Source organism: Anastrepha obliqua, chromosome 1, assembly GCF_027943255.1.
Source record: "Anastrepha obliqua isolate idAnaObli1 chromosome 1, idAnaObli1_1.0, whole genome shotgun sequence".
NCBI classification, from domain to species: Eukaryota; Metazoa; Arthropoda; class Insecta; order Diptera; family Tephritidae; genus Anastrepha; species Anastrepha obliqua.
This window is the reverse complement of record NC_072892.1, coordinates 36,728,050-36,755,334: the sequence shown is the minus strand read 5'-3', so window position 1 is coordinate 36,755,334 and position 27,285 is coordinate 36,728,050. Positions and strand designations below refer to the sequence as shown.

At 34.3% G+C, this 27,285-nt stretch overlaps 1 protein-coding gene across 1 annotated transcript in view; it reads left to right on the top strand.

Annotated features, from left to right (window-relative positions):
- The first annotated feature begins 356 nt into the window (after positions 1 to 356).
- LOC129236147 (transforming growth factor-beta-induced protein ig-h3) overlaps positions 357 to 27,285 on the top strand; it is a 57,669-nt gene continuing 30,740 nt past the window's right edge. The window contains exon 1 of the mRNA XM_054870376.1: positions 357 to 902. Within this exon, the coding sequence (XP_054726351.1) occupies positions 826 to 902 (77 nt within the window). The 5' untranslated portion in view covers positions 357 to 825. The remainder of the gene's footprint in view (positions 903 to 27,285) is intronic.

Below are 27,285 nucleotides of genomic sequence, written 5' to 3'. Positions count from 1 at the left end.
ACGGACAACTCATCTAGCAAGGCAAACATACCAACCATTGTACCAATAACTATTCATCCAGCCATCCATCTATAGTACGTAGCGATCGCATACACCAAACAAAAACAAACTACTACTCACTCAGCTAGTCAACGAATACAAGCAAGAGGCAGCCAGGTCGCCACCGGGCCAAACCTCAGCAGCCGCACAAAGATTCGGCAACAGCGAGTCATCAATAAACGAAGCAAACGACAGACTAGCCAACAAGCCAACCAGCTAGCCGATTAACTTAGCGATCGCGTAGCCAACTACGATCCTCACAAGTGGCAGGTGATGTAGGGGGAGAGCACCTTATAAATACCGGCGCTGTTGTTCTGTGCGCGCTCAGTTAGTATTGAACGGTGCTATAGAGAACAACTTATATTCACACAAAACTACAAAAAACGCTGATAAACTACGAAACATACCGATATTACTAAACAGCCTATATAGAAAAATTTACTTTACAAATTGCAGAAAGGAAAAAAAACAACTTTTATAGACTTTTAAGCGTTTCAACATAGACTTATTTACCAGTATTTTGCAAGAAACTCTTGCTGTAGAATCGTGGTAATTAAATAGTGAAGACAGTGTGAAAAGTGAAGAGTGAAGAAAATATCAAAAAACTTGAAAAAGTCTTCGTTGAACAGTTGAAAGCTGCAGCAAAGTGACAATTTCTTAAGATATTCAAAAAAACAAATAAAACAAACATTCACAAGTCATATTTGAGTGATTTTCTTTTAATTATCATTTGAGTTTTTTTGTGTGTGTACATTTCACTTTTTGGTGAAAACTTCAAAGCAAGAGATGTTGCGCTGTGGCGTTTTGGTGTTAACATTATTGGCCACGCTTGGCAATCTGCAGGCGCTGCCATACTATGACGAGTAAGTACACCTTTGGAAATTCAAATAACAATACAACGCATGAGTACAATCCATTTTGTAAAAATACCTACATAAATGCATACACATCTACATACAAGTGTAAATATGCGTCTAGTCTTGCAATAACGGTAAAATGTGCAATGTAGCTATGCACCGTACTTGTAAAGAATACGCAGCTAAACGCCACATAAATAGCATTGCAGTACTCATGAACAAGGTGGTCCAACAAGCATTTACATTGGAAACTATTGATTTTTGTAATTACTTATAAGTATAGCTCAGGGACTTATTGACAAGTTTAGACATTTAATTTCTTTAATTTTTAATTTTTTTATGCAAATATACATAGTTCATTTTCCTACAAAAGTTAAATTCGTGGCAAACTTTGCGCAAATTAAAAAAAAGATTCAATAAAATTAAAATGTACAAACAGAACCTTTATAAAAAATTTGGAATATGCAGCTTATATTCCATTGAATTTTGGTATGCTAAAGTGCAAGTTATAAGTAGCTCAAAAACCGCGTTGATTTTTTTTAATTTTTTTGCTGAATGTGTTGTATGTTTTCTTACATACTGGGTTGTTCAATAGGTTTTGCGGTTCGATAAGGAAAACAGAATTTAAGGGTTTGAATTATATTTTATTATTCAGTAAATTCTCTCTGAATATCGATACACTTGTTCCAACGAGATTCTAATTTATGAACTCCATCCTTGAAGTGGGAATCTGGAAGGACTGCAAAATATGCATCCACAGGTGTTATAACCTCATGGAAAAACGCTTTCCACGCATCAATTTTTTATGTCTACACTGAAATTTAAGGATAAAATGGCTTTGAATAACTGTTAGTTTAATTTATTTAATTTAACACAAGACAAATAAGAACTGTTTAAGGCAATAACTTGTTTACAAATTAAGGGGTAATCCACCCTGACGGCATTAAAATTATACGGTTATGCTAGGTTGTTCAGTAAGTTTTGTGGTTCGATAAGAAAAACACAATTTTATGGTTTGAAATAGACTTTATTATTCAATATAACCTCTCTGAACATTTATAAACTTGTTCCTACAATATTCCAATTTATGAATTCCATCCTTGAAGTGAGGATCTGGAAGTGCTGCAAAACACGCTTCCACAGCTGCTATGTTTTCATCATTTAAAACAGATGGAAGTTGCAAAGGGCCAAATCTGGTGAATGCGGTTGATGTTCCAACAATTCGAACTTAATTAATGGATTTTAGCTATTTTCAAAATGCTTTCGTCACACAGTGCATTGTCCTGATGGAAAATAAATTTTTCTTTTGCAAACTGGGTTTCTTTCACGAATTTTTTCTTTCAGTTAGTGTAAAAAGTTGCAATAATATTCAGTATTCAGTATATTTTTCCAGTTTGCAAGTAATCCACAAATAAAATTTCTTTTGCATCCCAAAAAACTAATGCTAACACTTTCTTGGTCGATTTCCGGACACGAACTTGTTTCGAAGCCAAAGAACCAGGCTCACACCACTCTTAGCCTCTTATTTTGATTTAGAATCATGATGATAGACCCAAGTCTCAGCCATAGCGATCAATCGACGCACAAAATCCACTTTATCCTTTTAAAAACGCTCTAAATGTTGCTGAGAAAGTCGCATACGAATGTGTTTTGTCTCCATTGTTAGCGAATGCGGCACCCATTGTGCACACAGCTTTCTGAAACCCAATATTTCAGTCAAAATATTGCTTACACTGCCCAATGAGATGCCTAGGGTTTCTATTAAAACTCTTTCAGTCACTCGACGATTTTCCAATACGATATCCTGAAATTTTCCTACGATTTCTGGTGTTGTTGCTTTAGACGTCCTTTACGTGCGTCGTCTTCAAGGCTTGTACGGCCACGATAAATTCAGCAACCCATCTTCTTCCTGGACTAATTGATAGCGAAAAGTCCTTATACACTTTCAACATTTGTTCATACATTTCCTTTTCTTTTAAATCTTCCAAACATAAAAATTCAATCCCTGCACTTGATTCTTTCCACTGTAGAAAATACTGTGACACGTCGATACTAAATGGCTTGTAAACAAAGATTCGACAAAGACAGATCGACTGTTGCAATCCCTTCTGTCATTAGGCAGAGGGGAGTGCAGACGGCTGGTTGGACTAATGACGGGCCACTTTCTGTGGGCAAAGCACATGGAAAGGTTGGGCATCTCAGACAGTGTACTCTGCCCAGCTTGTGAAGAGGAGGATGAGACGGCGGACCACTTCCTGTGTGTCTGCCCCACCTTCGCCCGAATCAGGTTTGAGGTCTTTGGCACTGATGTGTTAAGAAGCGACCATCTTGGCTCCTTGGCACCACAAGATCTACTCAGATTTCTTCGGAGATCGGGTAGATTTAAAGAAAATTAAAAGGGAATCCAAGTGTAGTACAATGGACTCAATTAATGTCTGAGTGCTGCACTTGCTAGTTGTCCCGACAAAAAAAAAAAAAAAAAAAAAAAAAAAAAAAAAAAAAAAAAGATTCAGATTGAAATGAAACTTCACATACGTATACGTTCATATGAAGAGTGTACGAGCCTAACAAAAAAATTAGGCTAGTAGCAAAGCCCTCGCTTATCGAACCGTAAAACTAATTGAACAACCTAGTATAAATAAGTCTCGATCACTCTTTATACACTCAGAGGTTTGCCATTGCCTGCCTAGGGGCGACCTTTATTAGAAACAACTTTTGCTATCATTTGATGTTTCATGCCTACTGAAAGTGCCACAACTCGCACAAAATATACTGAAAACACCCAAGGGTTGACAGAATTGGCTATTTTTACTGCAAATCCAGCCGTGCAAGTTATTTGAATGAAGTTGTGTTCCATATTTAACTGCAAGCTTTACACTTTTCAAAAACCAAAATACTCAATAAAAAAAGATTTTTATTAGAAAAATGAAATTCCGTACCCTAGTTGGACCGCCTTGTACATATAATATGTATACATGGAGAAATTTACATGCGTTGAAGTATTGTATATAAACACATTTTCATATTAGATAGTTCGCTGGCTTATTACCTACATTCATTAAATCAATCATAATTATATTTTTCCAATAAAAATATGTACATTCACCAAAACTAATCGTAGTTACACTTTTTTAATAAAAATTTCTATACTTCGGGCAACTCGCGTCTGGTCTATCTGAGTTGCAGAGTTTGAAAATTAACATTTTCCATATGTTTTATCATTATTAACCTATACTTTCAATATGGGTATATAAATACATATAAACACATGTGTATATATGTATGCATACGTGCACTGTGTAGTCGTACACCATCATTTGCTTCATTACTTCTAGCAATTTCTCAATTTGCAAGCGTTAATATAGTGATACATAGATCATTTCAATTTAAAGTGAAATTACGTTGCAAGCTAATTGAAATTGTAACGCACAGCTGCAGCAGATTTCTACTGCAAATTACATAAACACATTACAAAATAATACAATTGATAGTTTTTTTTCTTAATTTATAGTTGATTCACAGTAAGTGTAGAGTTTCAATTAGATTGAAGGAAGGGATTGTCCACTTCAATTGTCAGTCAATCTAATTTCACCCACGATTTATAAGATAAATAAAAAACAAACATCGTTAAATGAATTTCTAAATTCTTAGTACTCGACAAACATCGATTTTTCGCGGATGTACAATTTATCTGTGTTCTACAAAAATAAAACAAAAAAAAAGTAAATACAACAAAAGCTCAACCGAGCGACAGGCTTCTTCTTCTTTTTTTGCTAAAAATATTTTTGTACACTTCTGGTCATAAAAGTCGCTGTGTCATGCATTTCAAGTACAATTAAGCGCTTTGGGAAAAAATGAATACAAATTCCAAATTAAAAATACTCATTTGTTTTGCCAAATTGTTTTTTGCGTATTAAATTGTGGCGTTTTATAGATTCAATAGAAGCTTCTCAATCGAATTTATAAAATTACTTATTACAAAATTTGAAAAGTGTTTCGCTATGAAGCAAAAAACTGTATTAAAACGGGAAACAACAACAGCTTACACAGGACTGCATTGATGATTCCTACACTCCGAAAAATTGTGTGATGATGCAGATATGTCAACTTCTGAAAACAAGTATCAAAAAGTGAAGCATTATTCTGGAAAAATACTCACAAGCATTTACAAGGGTGTAATAATATATATAATTGGCGCGCACACCCTTTTTGGGTGTTTGCCCGAGCTCCTCCTCCTATTTGTGGCGTGAGTCTTGATGTTGTTCCACAAATGGTACAGTACAGTTTCAAGCCGACTCCGAACGGCAGGTATTTTTATAAGGAGCTTTTTCATGGCAGAGGTTTGCCATTACCTGCCTAGGGGCGACCACTATTAGAAAAAGTTTTTCTTAATTTTGATGTTTCACCGAGATTCGAACCTACGTTCTCTCTGTGAATTCCGAATGGTAGTCATGCACTAACCCATTCGGCCACGGCGGCCGTTTAATAATAAGCCAGCTCAATTTTCCAAGAGGAGCTACAGAATTTGATATACATAAGTTTTCAAAGGACCAGCCTTTAGTCATGATTTCACATCATCCAGAACCCACTTTCCAGGGGTAACATCGCCAATGCTTGACCAGAGAATGTTACACTGTTATAAGTCTTAAATTTAAATACTTGAATCTTTTATCTTTTAGAAGATGATCTTCAAGTCGATCCACGGCTGTGTCGATTCTTATTTAATGAAATTAGCCCATTATTGTGTTATACTGTAAAAGTAAATCTTTGGTGTTAATTGCAAAAAGACACACACAAAAATGGTCTTGGCGGTCTAAAATAGGTATGCTGTACGTTTCTGGGGTCGCTGAGTCTAAATACAAGGAGAGTTTATTCCCAGCACATCAGGGCTTGGCAATAACCTCAAAATACACTCCAAAATCCACTAAAACCAATAAAGCCAACAACTCTAAACTAATTAAAAACTAAAAGGAGTAGCCCATCAACTCTTCAGCTAACTTTATAACCCTCAGCCTTATTTATAAACCCATAATCTCATAATATTCTTATCAAAATAATTAGACAGCCCTTATAAGCGTTGTTTTGAGACTTGTGAATACATAAATGAATTCATAAATGCATAAATACAAATATGTATAAAAGATAAATATAAATCAATAAACAAATAAAACAAAAACAAAGCCTTAGCCAGTCTCTTTTTTTGAGTCGTAATGCATTACCTTACCTTCAAATAATCTATACACTGATGTACATACTTATGCTCTCGCTTCCGTATTTCCGTCGATTCTCTATTAGTCGTTCATGATACTCAGTTCCCATAACCTCAATACCTGGGTGGAATCGATCTCCCTATTCTTCACTAAAGTTCCAAAGATACTCAGCAGATTTATCGTGGTGAAAAATGAAGGAAATTTTGAGCAACTGCTTTGAAACTTTGCCAGCCTTTTCCTCTTTCTGATTCATTGTATCATCAGTACAGTATACAGTACCTCGGAACATCACTCTGATCTCAGAGCCATCTAAAACTCCTTCGAAGGGATGCCATACCAAGTGCCTCCAAAATTTCTACACTAAAATTTTAGCAAACCTTACAAGCATTTATTTAACAAAAAATAGCACAAGTCGTAAAAACAGCCAAGGCATCCACTTTTAGTAGTATGACTTGCTTGATTACCTAGAATAGAAAATACATATATATCTGCAATAAGAGAAGTGCTAATTAGTTCTGGAATCTTACGATTAAGGAATGGGTGATCTCTCTGAAGATTTTATGTAAATGATCTCTAATATTTTTAAAACCGCTTATTACGAATGTGTAATAATACGTTCACATATGCATTAATCACATATAAATCCACCAAATTAATCTACCCGTTCACATATGGCAAATTACCTGCAAAATTGACAATCAGCTGTCAATACTGCTTTGAGAGGTTTTTTTTCATACAAATAATTTTGGTGGAATATTTCGGTGTTTTTGGTTTCTTTAATTATTATTAACGATATGAAGAAAATACAAGGAGAAGAAATAGCTAATTTAATTGCGCAATTCGCTGCTAATAATGAACAGTTGGAGGAAATCCGTATGCGACGTTTACTGAGGTTGCAAAAAATTATGGCAGCAATATGCATGGGAAATTCGATATTACATTTTATAATAAGCAATAACAGGCCAAAGTATTATGACACAGGCTTTTTTATGTAAAATGAATGCATAATTAATAATATTTAAGAAAAAAATTATTAGAATTATATCTACAAATCTGTTTTCTTTGCCGGTATCCATTTCATTTAGTTTTTATTTTGATGTTTCTTCTTTCATTCGTAATAATAATTATCAATATCACAGAAAACACAGAGTTGTATTGTATGTCAAAAGTTATCTTTATTATCTAGGATTATTTTATAATCTCAGATTTTAGGAGAGCAATTTTGTATGGGAAATCGCGCTTTTTAATTGCGGATTTTGAATTAAGCGCGAAAAAGTAGATCATCTACTTAAAATGATGATAGAGCAGTGTGGATACATAAGTCTCTATTTCGATTCTAAATAAACTACAAGTCTTTTCACAACAATGAATTATTTTCAGAAATTAATTTTATAAGCATTTATTATTAGAAATTAACAAAGCATTCGCAAAATATTAACAAAAAAAATTCATTACAAATATTGGATGTTGTAAAATGTTCGGAACGTTTTGTATATGAAATAAATATAGTTCAAATCGTCTAATTAGTCAAAAAGCAAAACTAATTTTCTTGCTTATCTGCAGTTCTTAGGTAAGGAAATAAGAGCACAGACGTCTTACCGATTTAATGATTTTCATAATTTCATCGAAATTTTCGGCAATTGACCTACTCCTCCGTCTCATTTTCGCTGTCCGGCCGCCTGCTTCAATCCGAATATTTCATTTGCACCATGACTTACATACTTATTTCGAGAGCGTATGCGATTAGTTGAGATAACATTTTTTGTAAACAAAAAAAAATTTAAAGCCGAACGATTTATTTTTTTTTTGTCGCCGGGTGCAAAAATTTCTTAAGTATAGAAATTTAAAGATCAGCTTCAAACAAATTTACGAGTTGAATAAAAGTTAGAGCAACCTACATATAGTGTGCAATTGGCTTTTGCAGCCTTTTTTGCGTGTTTGGCCGAGCTCGTCCTTTTATTTGTCGTGTGCGTCTTGATTTTTTTCTCACAAATGGTGAGACCTACAGTTTTATGCCGCTTCCGAACCACAGATAGTTTTTTTATAAGGCGCTTTTTCATGACATAGCAGAAATACACTCAGAGGTTTGCCTTTGCCTGGCGAGGGGCGACCGCTCGTTTTCTATCATTTGGTGTTTCTTGCTCGGGGCTTCGAACCTTTGCACTTCCCAATGATGGTCACGCACCAACCCAATCGCCTACGGTGGCTGCTACATTTAAAATCTTTAATTAAAATTTCGAACACAACCTCAGAATTTCGCCAGTAATTTTTAATGTCAGACCACTGTAAAAATTAAAAAAAATCGATCGATAAAATGATAAAAAAACGCAGAAATATTGTTGGAATGAATATTTTTTATTATAATCTGGTACATAATTGCATGATATTTATTTTTTAATATGGTATCCAATATATACGTCCGCCATTTGATCAGTCCAAATTTGACTTCTTTGTCCAATAAATCTGGAGGTATGGCGTCAATGGTGTTTTGAATATCGCAAAAAAATTGTTTGTTTAGCGAGCTGTATGGCAATTTGCACCGTCTTATTGGAACCAAATTTTTGGAAATAAAAATTAAATCAATATGGCTCGATAGCGCTCGCCATTTACCGTAACGGCAACTCCTTTCTCTTTTCGAAAGAAATAAAAACCGACGACGTAGTATTATATTATTTATGTAAAACAATATTATTTTATAAACAAAACAAAATCCTATTCATTTACAAATTTTACTCATTGCTTCCACACCTAGATTTAGCTGCGCCTAACGGAAGGGCAAATGGCGGCATTAATATACCTTCTACTCAAATATGAACGAGACGTTATCAATAAAACGGTCCACGGATGACATATGGCAAAAATAAATTTTTTGTTTTTTGGTAGGACTGTTATAAGCTTACATGGCAAATTTCAGCGTGATATGTCACATAGTTTGTTTTCTGTGCTACTGTAAACAAGTCAAGCTCGAGTGTTTTCTTCGAATTTAACGATGGAAATTCAAGTTGAACAAAGAATTTGTTTGAAATTTTGTTATTTCAACAAAATTTCGGCTTCAGACACCTTAAAAATGTTGCAGACAACCTATGGGGACTCTGCTCTATCGCGTGCACGTGTTTTCCAGTGGTACAAATCGTTCAAAGAGGGCCGTACATCAACCCAAAAAACCACGCCAAAGTCGCTCAAAATTTAAGGTTATGCTGATTGTTTTTTTCGATTACGAAGGTGTGGTGCACTCGGAGTTCCTTCCGCAAGGCCGATCGGTTAACGCTGAATATTATTTAGACGTTTTAAAGCGTTTGCGCGAGAACATTCGTCTTTCGTCTTAAAAGGAAGGAATTATGGGACAACAAGTCATGGTTCTTGCATCACGATAATGCACCAGCTCATACATCACGTCTTGTTCGCGATTATTTGAACAAAAATAATGTTAATATCGTTCCGCAAGCACCGTATTCGCCTGATATGGCTCCATGTGACTTTTTCTTGTTTCCCAAGCTCAAGTTGCCGCTCCGTGGAAAACATTTTGAGACAATTGAAGTCATAAAAGAGAATTCGAAGAACACACTCGAGCTTGACTTGTTTACAGTAGCACAGAAAACAAACTATGTGACATATCACGCTGAAATTTGCCATGTAAGCTTATAACAGTCCTACCAAAAAACAAAAAATTTATTTTTGCCATATGTCATCCGTGGACCGTTTTATTGATAACGTCTCGTTCATATTTGAGCAGAAGCTACATCGATTGAAAACCCCCTTATCTTGTTGTGGATCATTTTTAAATACAAATAATATACAAATTTCCTATCTTAAATTAATTTCAATATTAACTACTCTGTGCACAAATAACTATTTATGGGATGGCATCGAAAGTATCAATTAATGTATATGTATACACATATTCACACTTTGTGTAATAAGGGTTTTGAGTATTTGCATTTACCTTTAATTTATTATATAAATAGTTGCTCGAAACTTCCATAATTAATATTTATATTCCGAAACACACCTGCATATGTAATTATACTGGCCTTGTGTTTACATACATACATTCATATGTGCATAAAAATGATTCACACATTTTAGATAAAGTAAAAACTAGTAAATTTTAATGCTAATTAACCTTTCTTCGTAACGTAAGTGGGGGCACATTTTTTGTTTTAATATATGCAGACACAAATTTGAATATAAAATTATTAATAAAACACGTTTCATCGTGTTAATGAAACATATATGTATGTAGATACATATACATATATGTATATATATGCATATAAGTCCTCTTCTGTTTAATTTTATTTTTATTTTCCAAACGCGTCCGACTTTCTTCTTTAAATAAATAAAATGGTAAAAATAACGAGAATTGACTTTCTTTATTTTTTGTAACTTTTTCATGGCTCATTTTGTTGCACAACTTCTGCATTTGCATACTACATTAGCATTTCTCCTGACTTGTCTCTTGTCATTTATATACATACATATATGCACATAAGTATATGTACGCTAGGGTGAAAAGTGAACGATTTCTTTCAGTGGTATCATTTTTTGATTTTCCATAGAGGAATCTGATTTGACCTTCTCCAATCGGGAGCGACATTTTTAGTTGATATTTTCGTCTATAGTAGTGGTACTATATACGTAGCGGTTGAGGTTTAAGAAATCTGATGCAAAAATTTTCTTTGTCCGTTTGACAACCACCCTAATATGCATCCGTATCTATATGCGCCTATAATATTATATCTACTTTCGGAGCATTCCATGGTTCGTACGGGACAGATCGTGCGAATTTTTACAGTTTACAACCTTAATTATAGACAAACCATAACTTTTTAAAACGAGTTATTTAGTGCACTAATACTGTGTGGTAGTTTTCTAAACAAAACCTATAAACGTGCTTTAAAATATTCCCATATCTTTGCAAAATCAAAAAAAAAATTATATGTTGTACGGGACAGCTCCAGTCTACCACTACTCTGAGTTATAGTGAATTAAGTGAAATTTCAGCGAAACTAATAATATTAACAAGAAAACAAAAATGACATTTGATTGTGATTGTATTAGACTTTATTAACACAACAAAAACATTTAAAGCATATTTAGTTTAAATGACTTATAGTGTAAAAATGAAAATGTTCGTACGGGACAAATTGTGTTCGTACGGGACGCGTACGAAATTCAGCTCTTACATTTTGATTTTAACGTTTTCTAAAGGGAAAATTTGATGCTGTTGTTATCTTGAGCATGGCTTTTATATGTAACTTCGCGTCCATTTGCTAATATTTCGTGAAATTTGGATATTCAGGGTATAGGCTTGGACGATTCCCAGGGACGAACATCCTGAATTTTGTCAGCTATTTCGGATGCAGAAATATAAAAAATGGATGTTGAAGGAACTAATGTGGCAGCAACTTTTGCGAAATCATTCGCGTTTTGGATTACAGTATTGCTTCCTTGGCTACGGGCTTTTTGATTAACAAGTCTTTTTATATTGCCACCGACTCCGTCTACAACTCCCTTACCATGGGAAGTGGCAAAATACTTCCATTCAAATTGTTTGCTATATCTTTCAGAGAGATATACCAATAACGAGACCATATAACGATTTTTGAATTCAGAAGAAGGACCATCACTCCATATAACTTCTTTTCTTCTTTTGTAATGTAAGTTTTTTACCGTTAGTCCAACAGACCATTGTGTCGTTCATGCCCGGGCATGTATAAACAATGTCTGGACGAAAGTAAAAATCTTTCATCATTTTGGTAGTTTCGTCATCGTTAATTGGTTAATTTATAGATTTATTCCTAACGTTATCAATACTAAGTCCAAGTTTTTTTGCCACACCCGCTACAACAGCCTTTTTAGTGGGTGAACTGGGTAGACTTCGCATACGTTTCTGTACAGCCTTAGCATGCGTTTGCTTACATTTGTATGGAAAACATTCAGATTCGCAATCACCAACAATATTTGAATCAGCCTCACTGTCTTGGGTTTGGATCAACTTTTTGGCTCTTTGGACTCTCTTTTTTTCTTTTTCGTACTTCTTCCTCTTCTGTATTTCTTCCAGGGTCATGGCTTTAGTTTTTCTTTTCCTCCACTGTTTCACTCTTTCTTTTTTGTTGTTTTTCAAATCTGGACCTTTTTTCGTTTCTCGTCTCTCCATTTTTTATAACGTGACACGCTATGGTTGTTATTATTTTTACTAATTTTCTCCATTTTTTAGTTAACAGAAAAACTTATATACCATGCTCGTACGGGACAAAATTTAATGACCGAATATTGAACTTATTTGCGATGCAATCTGAAACTAATGCTTTGCAAGTAAAAAGAGCACCAGTAGTTTGCTTTAAATGTAAAGTAATCGAAACAAATAAGTTACTCGGATGAGCACAAAAATAACTGTACAGTGTTAAGTGCGTTCATACGGGACATCATCGAACCATTTTTTTAAAAGAGCATATCTGCGTTGTTCATGAATAAACTTTTTTTTTAATATTACGTTTCAAAACGTAAAAGTTTGTTCTTTTAACACCAATTATCAGTTTCACGCTACATGTCACACATAAGGAGAACTAAGCGCTTAAACTTGACCAAATTTCGATAGAAGAAAATAAAATTTTTATGAGTTGTTTTTGTTGTAAAAAAGATACTTCAAACTGAGGTCAAGTAAAAGGTCGATGTTTATAATGAAGATTGATATATTTTAAATACATTAACACTAATATAATCATCCGGAAATGCAATTTGTTCGGCGGTCGAAATTTACCATTTTCCATGGAATGCTCCTTTCTCGTTTTCGAATTTCGTAGAATCGGTGAAATTTTGTAGATTTAGTAAATTTTCAGTTATATACATATGTAGTTATTTACTTAAAATACTACTTACATCTACGTAATATAGAAAGACCCTAACTCATTTTTTTTACCAAATCAAGTTATTCACAGTATTTGATGTATGTCTTTCCCTAAATAAATTATTTCATTACTATGGAAACAGTAAAATAAAAATTGAAAAAGTCCTAAAGTCAATTTGCATTCAGTTCCTTTCTTCTCCTGTAAAGTGTAAAAAATATGAGTTAGGGCCTTTCTATGTTCAGGTAACGTATCTGCAAATATATTTTAACAACCTAACAACGAATGGGACTTTAAAAAGTAAAGAAGTGAGGCGTGTCCTTCATATCCATCTTTAATGGCCATTTGATGTTGCAATATTTATTCTTTTTTTAACAATTTCTGACCTCGATTGTTTAAAACTGCTTGTAACGGTTGTTACAAAGGGCCAACAGGCCAGAATAACGTTCAGTAGTTTCACCAAATTCACTGCTGTTCGGCTTAAATAATTGCAGTAAAACTTATTTGTGACTTATATATGCATGCACTTATGTATGTATATGTCTTTACAAATACATATGTATGTATATGCATGCATGCACTTGTACCTGCAGCGCCGTAAATTAACTGACAATGAGTTTTAACACGATGCACACGATGCAGCTTCCAGTCAGACACCCGTTGGTGGCTTAAACGGCAATGGCGAAGCTTACGAATAGTGCAAATCTCGATATTTCTGCGCTTCTTCATTGCTTACGGTTAACTTTGTTTAATTGTTATTTCCTGCTGACTTTGTTTTATTCTTCATACATACATATGTATTCATGTATTTATGTGTGTATGTATGAATATTCGTTCGTTTGATTCGAAGCGAAGGTACCTCGAAATGTTCAACCTCAGTTTTTAGTGTTGCATTAATGCTTTTTCCTCTTCTCCATTTTAACTGCCATGGCACGACATTTAAGGGGGCCAACAACACATTTTAAAGTGGGGCATCAACTTATAGTATGTTATTGCTGTTGTTTCAGTGTTGCTGTGTTGTCTTCATCTACATATATATACTGTACATATGTACATATTTGCTAAGTAAATAATGACAAAGTGAGCCACAAGAACACCATCATTCCACGAGCAACGTATGTGCATAGGTATGTATGTATTATATACTCGTTTATTGTATACGTAGATGCATACATACGCTCATACTGGCGTAAATTTTAGGTTGCGCCCAGCATTTATCATTTAGCACTTTTATTCTGTATTACCAAAGTAGCGCTGTTCCACTCAGTTAATTCTAGAAAGATACATCCATCCAACATTGTTGGTAAATAGTTTCCGTGCGTTGTGCGATAAGTTACACTGGGTCGAGTTACCGTTTAGAACCTGGCGTATTCAAGGTGCTCTGCCAAAGCTGGCAAAAATTAACATATTTTATGATCGTATGTACATATGTATGTATGTATAAGTACAATATATGAGTTTGTTACAAAGTTTTTGTACTAATTTTTGGTGGAAGTGAAGAAGTATTCGGAAGTGGAATTATAGTTTACAGTTCATAGCTTTTATGATAATTTTGAATGTTGTGTTTATGCTTCCGCCATTTTTTCGGCATAAAAATTATGTTATCACTTATAATTCCTTAGACAATGAAAAGTACTATTTTTTAATTAATAATAAAACTTTTAATTTAATCATAATAACAATTTCTTAATGTTACCTCAAACACCCTAAAAAGGCTTTATTTTTTATTTGATTTATTTAGCTAATTGAATAAAAGTGTGCAAATGGAGAGCTGTTGCACATTTTGTAAATTTTAGTGGAATAAAATTAAAAATTTTTGATAAACGTTTTTAAAAGTTACTACCAGGGTTTCTCAAAAACTTGTCCCGCCCAGTGCGTGCAGATCATCTGAAGTACCTTATAGTGTACGTATTGTTGACAAGTTTACTAGTAAATATGGATAAAGGTGGTAAAAGCAGAGAAATATCAGCCGATTATTCTGAAGAAGTCAGAAAAATGCTTTTCTTTTTTAAATTTATTCTAGGCTGGTTTTTCTAACGTTTGGAATTTGAATTATAATTGTTTTGACTTTGCCTGCTAAAAGAAACATCGAAATGTACTTAAGGCACTTGACCATCTGATGCGTTTTCGGTTCGCCCAATGGTTAAAGATTACCGGTTTTAACTAAAAATCATCGTTTCAAACTAAACTCATTTTCCCCTCGGTCGCTATGTTAATAAATATATGTTTTAATTGGAGGGCCGAAAATCCACACGTCATCATGGAAAAGACGATACATCCATTTTTTTGTTTATTAAATGAGCAAGCATTAGCAAGCATTAAGTCTGCTAAAATAGAAGGCAATGACACTGCTAACCTCTCATTTGATTATTGTCTTTGAAAATCGAGTAATTAGCCGAAACGGTGTTGCCAATTGGCCGCATGGTAGCTACAATTTGGCTCCATTAGACTATTTTTTTGTGTGGCACCATTAAGGGTAAATGGTACGCTAATCATTCAAAGGCGATTCAACAGTTTAAACTTGAAAACGAAGTTGCTACTGCTGGGTTAAGAGACTGATCTCGAGAAAATGTACTCATCAATTTGGTTGTCGCATGAAGTACATTGAGATTCATTTGAATTAAATTGCTGCCTAAGGCACGATACTCTACTTTGAAAATAATTTACTCATCTTTTATTTAGAGCCAAATTAATTTCCGGATACGAGATGAACCATTCTTTTGATACATTTGAGTCTGATTTTATACGGATTTGAATTTTGCTATCCAGCAGTTCTTGCTTAAAGTCGCAAGTGTGATTATACCTTTTCAGCTTCTCAAATGCTTGATTACGACATTAGGCATAAATACTTTGAAATATGTATATAAGTATATAACGAGACGCGAAATGAATCATTCTACCAATCGGAAGAGCACAGGTTCGCGTCTCCGGGCATGAAACATGAAATGTTAGGAAAAGTTGTTTCACCGGTATTGAGCGGTCGCCCCTCGGCAAGCAATAGCAAACGTCCGAGTGTATTTCTGCCATGAAAAAGCTCCTCATAAAAATATCTGCCATTCGGAGACGGCTTAAAACTGTATATCCCTCTATTTGTGGGATAACATCGAGCCACACCCCACAAATAGGAGGAGGAGCTCGACCAAACGCCCAATAAAGGGTGTAAGTGCCGATTATAAAGGGTCGCTAAGTTTCAAGAGCCGGTGTTGATTTTGAATAAAATACAATTTTGTTAGGAAATTATTGTCATTTCTCTTTACTATGATAATATTAGTATGGCTCAATTACGTATAGAACAAAATATTGGCCAAATGGCCGTCCTGTTGAAACCAGATATCGTCCACATCCATATCTTCCAATTCGGGCCATAAAAAGTTCGTTATCATCTCACGATATTGAACACTATTCATAGTAACTGCCTGACCGGTCTAATTTTGGAAAAATACGGCCCAATGATGCCGCCGGCCCATAAACCGCACTAAGCAGTCACTCTTTGTAGGTGCATTGGTTTTTCGGCAATCACTCTTCGATTATCGTTCGCCCAAATGCGGCAATTCTGCCTATTGACGAATCCACTGAGGTGAAAATGTGCCCCATCACTGAAGATTATTTTCTTCGAAAATTGATCATTCACTGTTGCCACTTCCTGCCACCATTCTGACCATTGACGACGCTTGAAATGGTCAAGAGGCTTTAGTTCTTGAGTCAATTGCACCTTGTAAGCGTGTCTTTATGCATAATGTTCATCAACGACGAGCGTGAGAGGTGCAATTGTTGGGCCCGACGACGAGTTGAGGTGGACGGCTCTTCAACCACACTATTGCGAACAGCAGCAATATTTTCTGCAGTACGATCTGTATGAGCATGCACAGGTGTTTTCACATCTCTTACCGACCCGGTTTCCTCAAACTTTTGCACAATTTTTCCGATTGTACGCACATTTGGACGATTAAATTGACCGAAAAAATCACATATCTTTCCATGGTTCAAATTGAGTTAGTCTGAAGTTGAAAAATGTCAAATGAAATGCAGAAAAAACTTGACGTTTAGGTGTGGTTCACATTCAACATCGGCCCTTGAAATTTAACCACCCATCGCAAGTTTTATAATTTTTGCAAATGGCGCACACTGGGGATTTTTGTACAGAGATGCGGAAAAAAGTATACATCCCAAAAAATATTTACATTTTTACTACTAACGAAGTTGTATATATTTGTGTATGAAAAGAACATGTTTAAAAACTATTTTTTAAAAAAATTTTAAAAAACAATGTTTTTTAAAATTCATTAATTTTTTTATTTTTTTTTTAAACTGAAAAAGACGCTATTAAGCAACACGTTGATACTAGTTTCTGACCGTAGGTTAATGTAGCTCAACTTGCAGATCCAAGAATATGAAGGAATATGATTTTTTTTTTTCGTAAAATTAATTATAAATAGATAATCAAATGCTTCACAGCCTTTGTTCTTCCGGCTAAAATATATAAAAATATCGTACCCTAAATGAAAAATAAAAAATTGGAAGTCGGCTCAAGCAAAAGGAAAAAAACCACCTTGGGCTTTGAAGTTTTTTCTTAGTCAGTTCAATACTATAAAAAAATTATACTTTTGACATATTTATAAAAAAAAACTGTAAGTCGGAGTTTAGTAATTATTTTTGATTTTATTGTTGGTTCTATTCTGGAATTTAGAAATATCATTAAACATTGCGTAGGTGGTATGTTGCAAATTTGACTTTTTTCCGCTAAATCCCCAGTGTGTGGCGTCGAACGTCAATCATATTTAACACAAGCAATAAAGCGCGTAAATGCAAAAGAAAGATTCATCACTCAAAATCATTTTTTTTTCATTTAGAAAAAAAGTTATTCAAAAACAAAATTGATGATTAATTTTGCGTCACCTTGTATACATTTGTATGTTAAATAGAAACCGGTAGAAAAATTATTTACAAAAAATTCCGGGATATCAAATATGGTTGTTGTTTATGTTCATACGTTCTTCCTACAAAAATCATCAAAATCATACACTAACTTGATATTGTACGTAAAATTTAAATTTTAAGCGAGTTTGCTAGTCTATTATTTTGGCTCGTCTATAATTCGACACCATAAGCAGCCTATTTGTAAGCAACGACATGACTCGCTACTACAATTTGTTTTCAAAATATGCGTAGAAAATGTGTGCCTAAAATTATTTAATAGGGTTTTCGGAAACCAAACGAATGTGCTCTCCACACTAATTGCAACTAACAAGTGAATTTTCTATTTGTGTTTTCCACCCCAACTATGTAGCCGCCTGTATTTATGTACATACAACAATTGTTGGCATTATACGAGTATTTACGAGGAAATTATGTAAAAGCAATTAATTTTAATTTTCAGGTTATAATAATTTTTTAGTGTTATATTTTCGTGTTTTTTAGTTTTCGTTTCTTATTCACGCATTTTCCATTTTTTTATATCCGTACGCACTAGTGCATCATAGTACGATAAATGTTGTTTGTAGCAGCATAACGGAAAGATATACATATATAATATACATATATAATACATGCATGCCAGAGTGTTCCGAATGCCAAGAGAAATCGATTTAGTCATATCTGTCTCCCTATCTGTTCGTGCATACCGTAACTCGAGTAAAAAATCGCAGTTATCTCAACGAAGCTTTGCTTTAGGTTTATTTGGTACTGAAAAAGCAAGTCTAACTTACACTTGACAGCAATTTTCATGAAGGCAAAAAATCGATATTTAAATTACTTAAAACATACATTTTTATATACCACATGATGTGATCTCACAGAAAGAAAATGTGCATTACAACACTTTTATATGATTTTCCTGAGCTGAACAAACTTAACCGCTAGTGTTTTAGTGCTGTGAAAATTAAAATTGCAGATTCAGTCTATTATTATGTGAAGTGCAAAAAACAAAAACAAAAATGGTTTGCCAATAGTTCTATGAAAAGCTTATATGCCCAATTGTTGATGTAGTTGCAAAGTGAAGATATAACTGCATATAAAAATTGTAAGCGAATTCCACATGCTGAATTTGATACTTTACTGCTTAAAGTTATAGACGATCAATATGCGAAAACCTATCCGTCGGCGAGTGTCTCGCATTGACATTAAAAATATACTGAAATATTACTCCCTGTGGGAATAGGATGGTTCAATAAGGCCGCAGATTTTTCTTTTCTGAAATAAGACGCATCGAAATTTGTGGAAATAATTTTTTTATTTCATCATATTTTATGGTCTATGTAAATATTTATGTATGAAACACAATTTCCCGTCATGCACCTGAGCAACAAAGGATGCGTATGTTAAAATTTTTCATGACATTTGGGCATAGTTGGACCTATAGGGTGGGCCATGTAAAATTTGCTTTTTGAATCGGCTATAAAAAAAACTAATCAATATTTTTTCAAACTTTTTTTTTATTTTGAAGATTGAACATTGTCATTTATGAATGAAAAATAATATCGTTCAAATGACTGCCACGACTGGCTTTACAGTAGGCCATTCGATCAACCCAATTTTTAAGCACATTTTCGATTGTTTCGGCTCCAATTTCATGAATGGCAATTTCGATTTCGTGTTTTAAAGCATCAATCGTCTGTGGATGGTTCGCATAGCATTTGTCCTTAACGGCTCTCCACAAAAAATAGTTCAACGGGCTTAAATCACAGCTCCGAGGCGGCCAATTGATATCGGAATTCAAAAACGGTAGCCAAAAGTTCGAGTGTAACTTTGGCAGTGTGACAAGTTGCACCGTCCTGTTGAAACCAAATGTCGTCCATGTCATCCTCTTCAATTTTTGAAAAAAAAAAAACTCGTTGAGCATGTCACGGTAACGCTCGCCATTTACTGTAACCGCGGAAGAAGAAGAAGACTCACCACTTTGGTAATAGGTTTTCAATATTTTCCAATTTTGTTCAAGCGTATAGCGTCCCATTTCGTAAATGTCAAACCTTTAAGTAAATTATGAACACATTTGGCATGTCATTTGTGTTACCATTCTCAAAAAAATAGGTGGTTCAAAAAGCAAACGCTATATGGCCCACCCTGTATATATCATTTATAACACATACGATTTCGTTCTGCTGCTCTGGAATCGTCTCAGGCTTATTGGCATAGACCGTAGTTCTCACATAGCTGCAGAGATTGCAAAATCGCAAGATCCCGGTGGCTATTAGACAGCGTTGTTTTGTGAGATAGTGAACTTTGGTCGCAATAGCGCCATTACTTCATGCGCTGTGTGGCAAGTTGCACCGATTATAACAGCGTTACCGAAGAAACAGCGTTTTGAAGAAATACGGTCTACGATTGCTCAAACACCACACCAAACAGTCGCTCATTGTGAGTGCATAGTTTTGCCCTGAGTGGACCTTCAATAGCTCAAGTAATCATCCGTTTGACTTAGACTGTGACGTAATGTGCGAAATTAACTTTTTGCCACTGAAATAGAGTGTAGAATTCTCCTAAAGTTCTCACTCTACTTGAGAAAGACTGTATATAGCTCGTACAGGGTAGAAAAGTCTCGCTCAAAATTATTGCCTAGACTCCGTAAAAAGCTCTTTACTAGAGCTCTGTTGAGTGTTTATAAGTCTTTAGGGCAATTTTTGTCTAAATCTCTTATATTTTCTCTACCGTTAATATTTCTAAACTCAAGAGAGCTCTTAACTGCAGTTATTTTCTCAGTGAAAGTAGGCTATTACATTTAATTTAAAAAGTGTAATAGTAAACTTTAAAGCCAAATAATTATTTTTTTCGTGCAAGGCAAAAAATATGATTGCAATGATGATTTAACTTTTTGTTATTGAACAACTTTAGTTTCCGATTTTCCTTCACTAAAATAATAAACAAATGATCACAACTAAGTACATACCCTATGCAGATATGGAATATAAAGAGATGACATTTTTAATGCGACTTAGTAATGCAAACGAACAGCTCAACAGCTTCAAGCACAAATAACCGTATTTTGTTTATTGTTTTTTCTTCTATCCAAAAATGATTGTCCAACGTCATCGAAGTGAAACAAAAATCGTCAATTAAAACGCAAAGTGACGCACGCTCTTCGGCACATCATGACTCATTTTATACAATTAAGTTTTTGTATTTTTTATGTTAGAGTTAAAAACGAGCAAAAAGCAAAAAATTCTAATTGAAAAGCGGATAAAAAAACGTGATATAAACATAAATAACAAAGGAAACGCATTCAAGCTGTCAGTTCTTTAAATTTTGAAAGGAAGTAACTTTGGAATCAAACAGCTCATCAAATTTAAATTTAATTTATATTGTTGTAGAACTCATTGCTTTCTCAACTTTTTAAGCAGAAAAGGTACCTCATCGTACGTAATACCAAATGTGTTTGTGTACATGTTGTAATGAAATATATGTATGTATGTACTTATGTATATATAACAACTGTCCGTGATATGTGTGCAAAAATATCAAAAGCATTTACTTAAAAATACATTTTTGGTTCCAAATTATTTATTATTCTTTTTTAACCACAATTATGTATACGAGTATTTGTAGTTATACGAGGGTTGCTACCTAAAATGCACTAAAAATAAATATTAAATCGAAAATGACTGTATTGTTATTTAAAATAGAGGGTGCGTACAGTATTTGAGGGCAACTTGAGAGTAAAACTAATTTGCTTTTATTTTGAGCAAAATTAAATGAAACTTCACTTTTTTTTAACAACATTAACTTATTATATATCTCAAAACTTATTATCTTCTTCTTTATATATAAAAATGAATGTTTGTCTGTATGTCCTCGATGAACTCAAAAACTACTGGACCGATTATTATAAAAATTGGTTTATATGGTAAACAAAATCAATAAAATGGCTTACCATTGTCAAATTTTGGGGGAAACAATACGAAATTAATCTTTTTCTGGGAAAAGTATTCACAAAATATTAAACCGCAATATCTCGCTATGTCACATTACGGTTTTGTAATACCAGTTCAGGTATTTTTTTTTTATAGACAACAATCGATTTTGCATGATCTTCATGAAGTCTGGCGTGTATCGAAGTGCAATCGCGATTGAATTCGGAAAACCGTTAAAAGTCACAGAAAATCATTTCATGAAAATGATCCGAATTATATGATTTAATTCAGTAAAGGTAGTTCTCATCCGAGGCTTTGTAATTATTTTCATTGGGGGGGATTTTTAAGTGGCGGGTCTCAAACCTAGCGCACAACCAAGTCTGGAATGCTTCGCCTTCTCACGTTAGCTCACTTCCGAACGGGTGTTCGGAAGCTACCCAGAGGATACGTGGGGTAATCCCGGACGTTGTGAGCTGCTTAAACTATATGCAGAAGAATCGTCCTGGCCACTCCCGAGTGAATTGCGATCAGTAACTTTCCCCACTTACGTGGACTTCTACACATGGAACCATCCTCCATAAGCTGTATGGGCTTTACGGCGGCATAGACATAGCGCAGCGAATAAAGATCCAGCGGCTACGTTGACTGGGTCATGTCGTGCGAATGGATACAAACGCTCCGGCTCTGAAAGTATTCGATGCGGTACCAGCTGGTAGTAACAGAGGAATAGGAAGGCCTCCTTTGCGTTGGAAAGATCAGGTGGAGAAGGACTTGGCTTCACTTGGTGTGTCCAACTGGCGCCGGTTAGCACGAGAAAGAAACGACTGGCGCGCTTTGTTAAACTCGGCCAAAATCGCGTAAGCGGTTATCGCGCCAATCAAGAAGAAGAGATATGATTTAATTCCATTTTTTAGCTAAATGAATGTTTCAAATACCTGTAAGCAATACAAATAACAGTCGTATGATTAAATTTTCTGAGCACGATTACCGTTAAAAATGTCACAAGTTGACAATGACAATGTCAGATAGGGCATAATATCACTGATATTGCCATATTTCAATACTGAAATAGCCACCCTCGTACATACAAACATATATGTGTGGACGCACAAACCTACTTAAGGTGAACACTAATTCGTCAACTGCTTTTTCCACTTATTCGCTATTATTTTGTGTGGTGCTTCTTATTTTTTAGTTTATTTTTTTGGTTTCTAAGCCAAAGTGGAAAGAGCTTAGCGGAATTTTTATTAGGTACTACATTTTTTTATTTTTTAATTCTGGTTATGAGAAGTGTGGCAAATGAGTTGTCGGGGGTAATAACAAATATTTGTTATATACCTGATATTTCTATATCGTCGGAGTCTTTATGTAGAATTCTTCATAGGCTAGTTAGTTGGTTTGCTCTAGTGCCTTCCGAGTGACTACTCGGTAGTACTTGGAAATTTTCTCGACTTTTTATAGATTTATTGGCAAATTGTTGTTCTTGGGCTCATGCGCACATTATCGGCAAAAGCAGCACTATTCTTAGTCCCAGACGAACACGATTAAAGCTTGTTCTTAAAAATACACAAAATAAAAATAGGAGAGCTAAGTATTTGGAGGCGAAATCGCAAATCGTAAAAATAAGTGGAAATGCTAGCACGGCTGATAGCTCCTTAAAGTTTCGGTGCATTTTTAATATTAAGATTTTTGTAGCTTTAGGGTGTTCCAATAGTGCATTTTCTTTGTTCCGACATACACTCCATATAAGCTTTTAAATAAGAGGTGGCTTTTTCGAAAATTATTTTCGACTCGCCCTAATGTCCATACATATCGCACCCTAAATACAAAAGGGTCACAACTCAAAATGTACGTTCTGCTCAAATATGAACGAGACGTTATCAATAAAACGGTCCGCGGATGACATATGGCAAAAATAAATTTTTTGTTTTTTGGTAGGACTGTTATAAGCTTACATGGCAAATTTCGGCGTGATATGTCACATAGTTTGTTTTCTGTGCTACTGTAAACAAGTCAAGCTCGAGTGTGGAAAATTTTGAGTTGTGACCCTTTTGTATTTAGGGTGCGATATGTTAAAATTGTATTATGATGTGTGTCTCTAAGACCTTGATTTTACTAATTGTATTATTCTATCTGCTGATGGACCATGTCAACTGATAATACAAATAGCAAATGGATCCACGGAATGAAAGCGTGGAGCAAAATGTTTGCTAAACTTCTAAAAATAATTCGAAAATATTGTAGATAAGTGTTAAGTAAATGAGAAGGTATTGTGGCATGCCGAGTTTAAAATGTTCACAAGCGTTTTATTTTCACCGTTGTTATGATAATACATACAATTTAAATTGTAAATATGTAACTCTCGCAGTGCTCCTACAGCGATACGCCGTACATCCGACCTTGTCTATTTAATACGAATACGATTTTAACACATTGAGGAGACACGTCGCACAGTGGTATTTTAGTGTCAAAAAATCAATATTTGGATCATTCAATTTCAAAAATCTAATGATGCAGTTTTAAGGGAAGTGTTTAACTAAGAAAAATTCGCACACAAAAAGTTGCGAACTTATATTCAAATATATTGCATACTTTGAGGCTCAAACTTTTTGACGTGATAACGTCTTATAATTCGATTTAACAGGGTGCACGCACGAAAAAATGTGTCGTTACCATGTTCATTGCCGTTACCTTGCTCATTGCCGTTACCTTGCTCATTGCCGTTACCTTGAATGAACTGCAAGCGAAAGCGCGGAACGAACGACAAAGCAAACAAAGCAAACGAACGGCAACGTTCGACATCTTACTCTCTCCTACTTAAGTGAGCGTATATGTGTATGTATATGCGCATATGCACATATATAAATTCACGTATTTGTATTTGCATATGCCTTCTTACTGATTATTATTAGTTTGATTCACTTGAAGAATTTAAAATAAAACCAAGTTTGTTAATAATACCTGTGGTTTTAATGTTATTATTATTAATTTTTTTATTATATTATATATGAAGGAAAAATTGTAAGGTAATATTTACCATATACCTTATAAGATATGTTGTATACTAATATATGTATATAAACATGCATATACATATACAATTTCGCGCAATTTTCAAAAAGAACAAATCTATATGTAAAGATGCATACAAGTCATATGGACATATCAAATATACATCAAGCAAATGTAAGCTAATGTGCTTGAACTGCAAGCGAGAGCGCGGAACGAACGACAAAGAGCACAATCGGCCCCCGCGTTCGGCAACGTTCGACATCTGGCTCTGTCCTACTTGAGTGAGTATATATATGTATGTATATGCGCATATGTAGGTATATAAATTCACATACTTGTATTTGCATATGCCTTCTTCCTGTGTGCATGGTAATGAACCATTTCTCTGTTGAGAATACGACGATGATAGAAAAAGTAGGAAATGAAAGGGAGTGTTTCGAGTGTAAAGTGTCTTGAAAAAGGCAAATCGATGATTGTGGTGCCTTAGTATTGTTGACTTATTAACGTCTGATGCACAATCGAAATTGAAGATATCTTTCATGAATTTGATAAATGTTTCGTGAATTTTCACGTTTGTGTAAGTGTAACTTGACCTATTCCATTGCAATTCCATTTACCTCCTCCTCTATATCCATACAAAATATCTATCAAACAAATAAAATTAAAATTTTGTTTTGAAAATTTCAACCATTCCATCAATATTTTCTTATGACGTTGTCACGTTAAACTATCGTCAGTAAACCGACTTTACAGGCAACCTCTTTTTTTATTAAAGAAAAAATAAAAGACAATTTATTAACAATTGATTTATAGCAAAATGCACTGGAAATTTAACAAATACTGATGTTTTGAATTATCTGCTTGCATCATATGATCCTTTCTTAAGTAGTAAAAGACGTCAACCTCGGAATTGGATGATGTCGATAAAGAAATGATGGTAAATAAGTATATAAAATGTTACAATATTTCAGACTCTGTTTGTTTATGCGCAAATCTTATAATTAGAACAAAGGAATAGCAAAGGGTTGGTGCGTGATTACCATTCGAGAGTGCGTGGGTCCGAATCTTCATAACAACAAAATGATAAACAAAGTTTTTTTTAAAGTGGTCGTCCCTCGACAGGCAATGACAAACTTCGCAGCCATGGAAAAGCTCTTCATAAAAAAAAATTTGCCGTTTGAAGTCGGCTTAAAACTGTAGCTTCCTCCATCATCCGCAACATCAATACGCACGCCACAAATAGGTTGAGGTGCTCGGCCAAACACCTAACAGAAGTTTACGCGCCAGTTGTTTATTTATTTTTAAACTAACCATGTTAGTTAAAATTTATGAAGCTATACTAATGTGTAGCTCAAAGATTCTTTCTCAAGACTTCCTAAATAAATCTATATGTCGAATTCAGGCAATTTCTTCTTTCTAATCACCGAAATAAAACTTTTTTTGTGTTTTTGAAATATGTATACTGCAATATGAGAAGTAGGCATGGTTTTGCCCGATTTTTTTTACCACAAATTTTTACTAAAGATTAAAGGTAGTTTAGGTAGTGACTGATTAGAGTAATTTTTGGAATTTTTCATAACTATCTTAAATTAACAACATTAAAAATTCCATTGTCCTTCAATACTTTACCCAAAAATGCATGCAACCGGGGTTGTTTCATGCGAGCCATTAAAGTGTGCTTTCGTTTGACATTACATGGGATTTTTGTTTTGTTTTTAGACTGGGCTGATATTTGTGCAAAATTTTTGTTCAATTTTCATAAGTGCTGTGATGACTTTTTTCTGGTGTATAAAAAAGAACTCTGAGTTGCATTTTGAGTTTGAGATTAGGCTGAGAAATGAATGCATACAACTCTCACGCATATTTTTACTAAAAAACCTGCTTAGCCTCTGCTGACGATTTTCATCAAAACCTGCTTGGCCCTCAATCAGTTAAAAGTGTTTCTGCACTGTATAAAATGCCTTTTTATTATTTTTCACAAATTTTTATTATGCCCACTTTTTCTGTTTGCTAATTTGTATTCTTTAAAGAGAATTATTTGTCCAAAAAAAGGCCAGCATTGAACTTTATTTTTAATATTGAATTTGCCAAAATTTTTATTCAACACACAGCGCAGTACTTATTTGCGTATTTGTTTTGGTTGACCACTTTCCGCGATTATATAAAATAAGTTATTCACTCGGCGGCTGCTTAAGAATCTTATTGTGCAGCAATGAAAGGGAACATTTGTTCAGGTGTTCCAATATTTGCATACAAGTTGTAAAATTCTCAATTCTATTGAAAGTGTGGAACTTACTCTTGTTGATTTTTGTGCTACATACCAAACTGTTTACTATCGTATTTATTATTATTAAAAAAAAATTGCAATTTCGCACTAATTCTTGTGTGTGTCACGATAGCGCTTTACTCTGGCGTTTTGTTTTCTAATTTGAATATTTTGACTGTGGATTGATTTTAATATGGCAATCATGTTTAT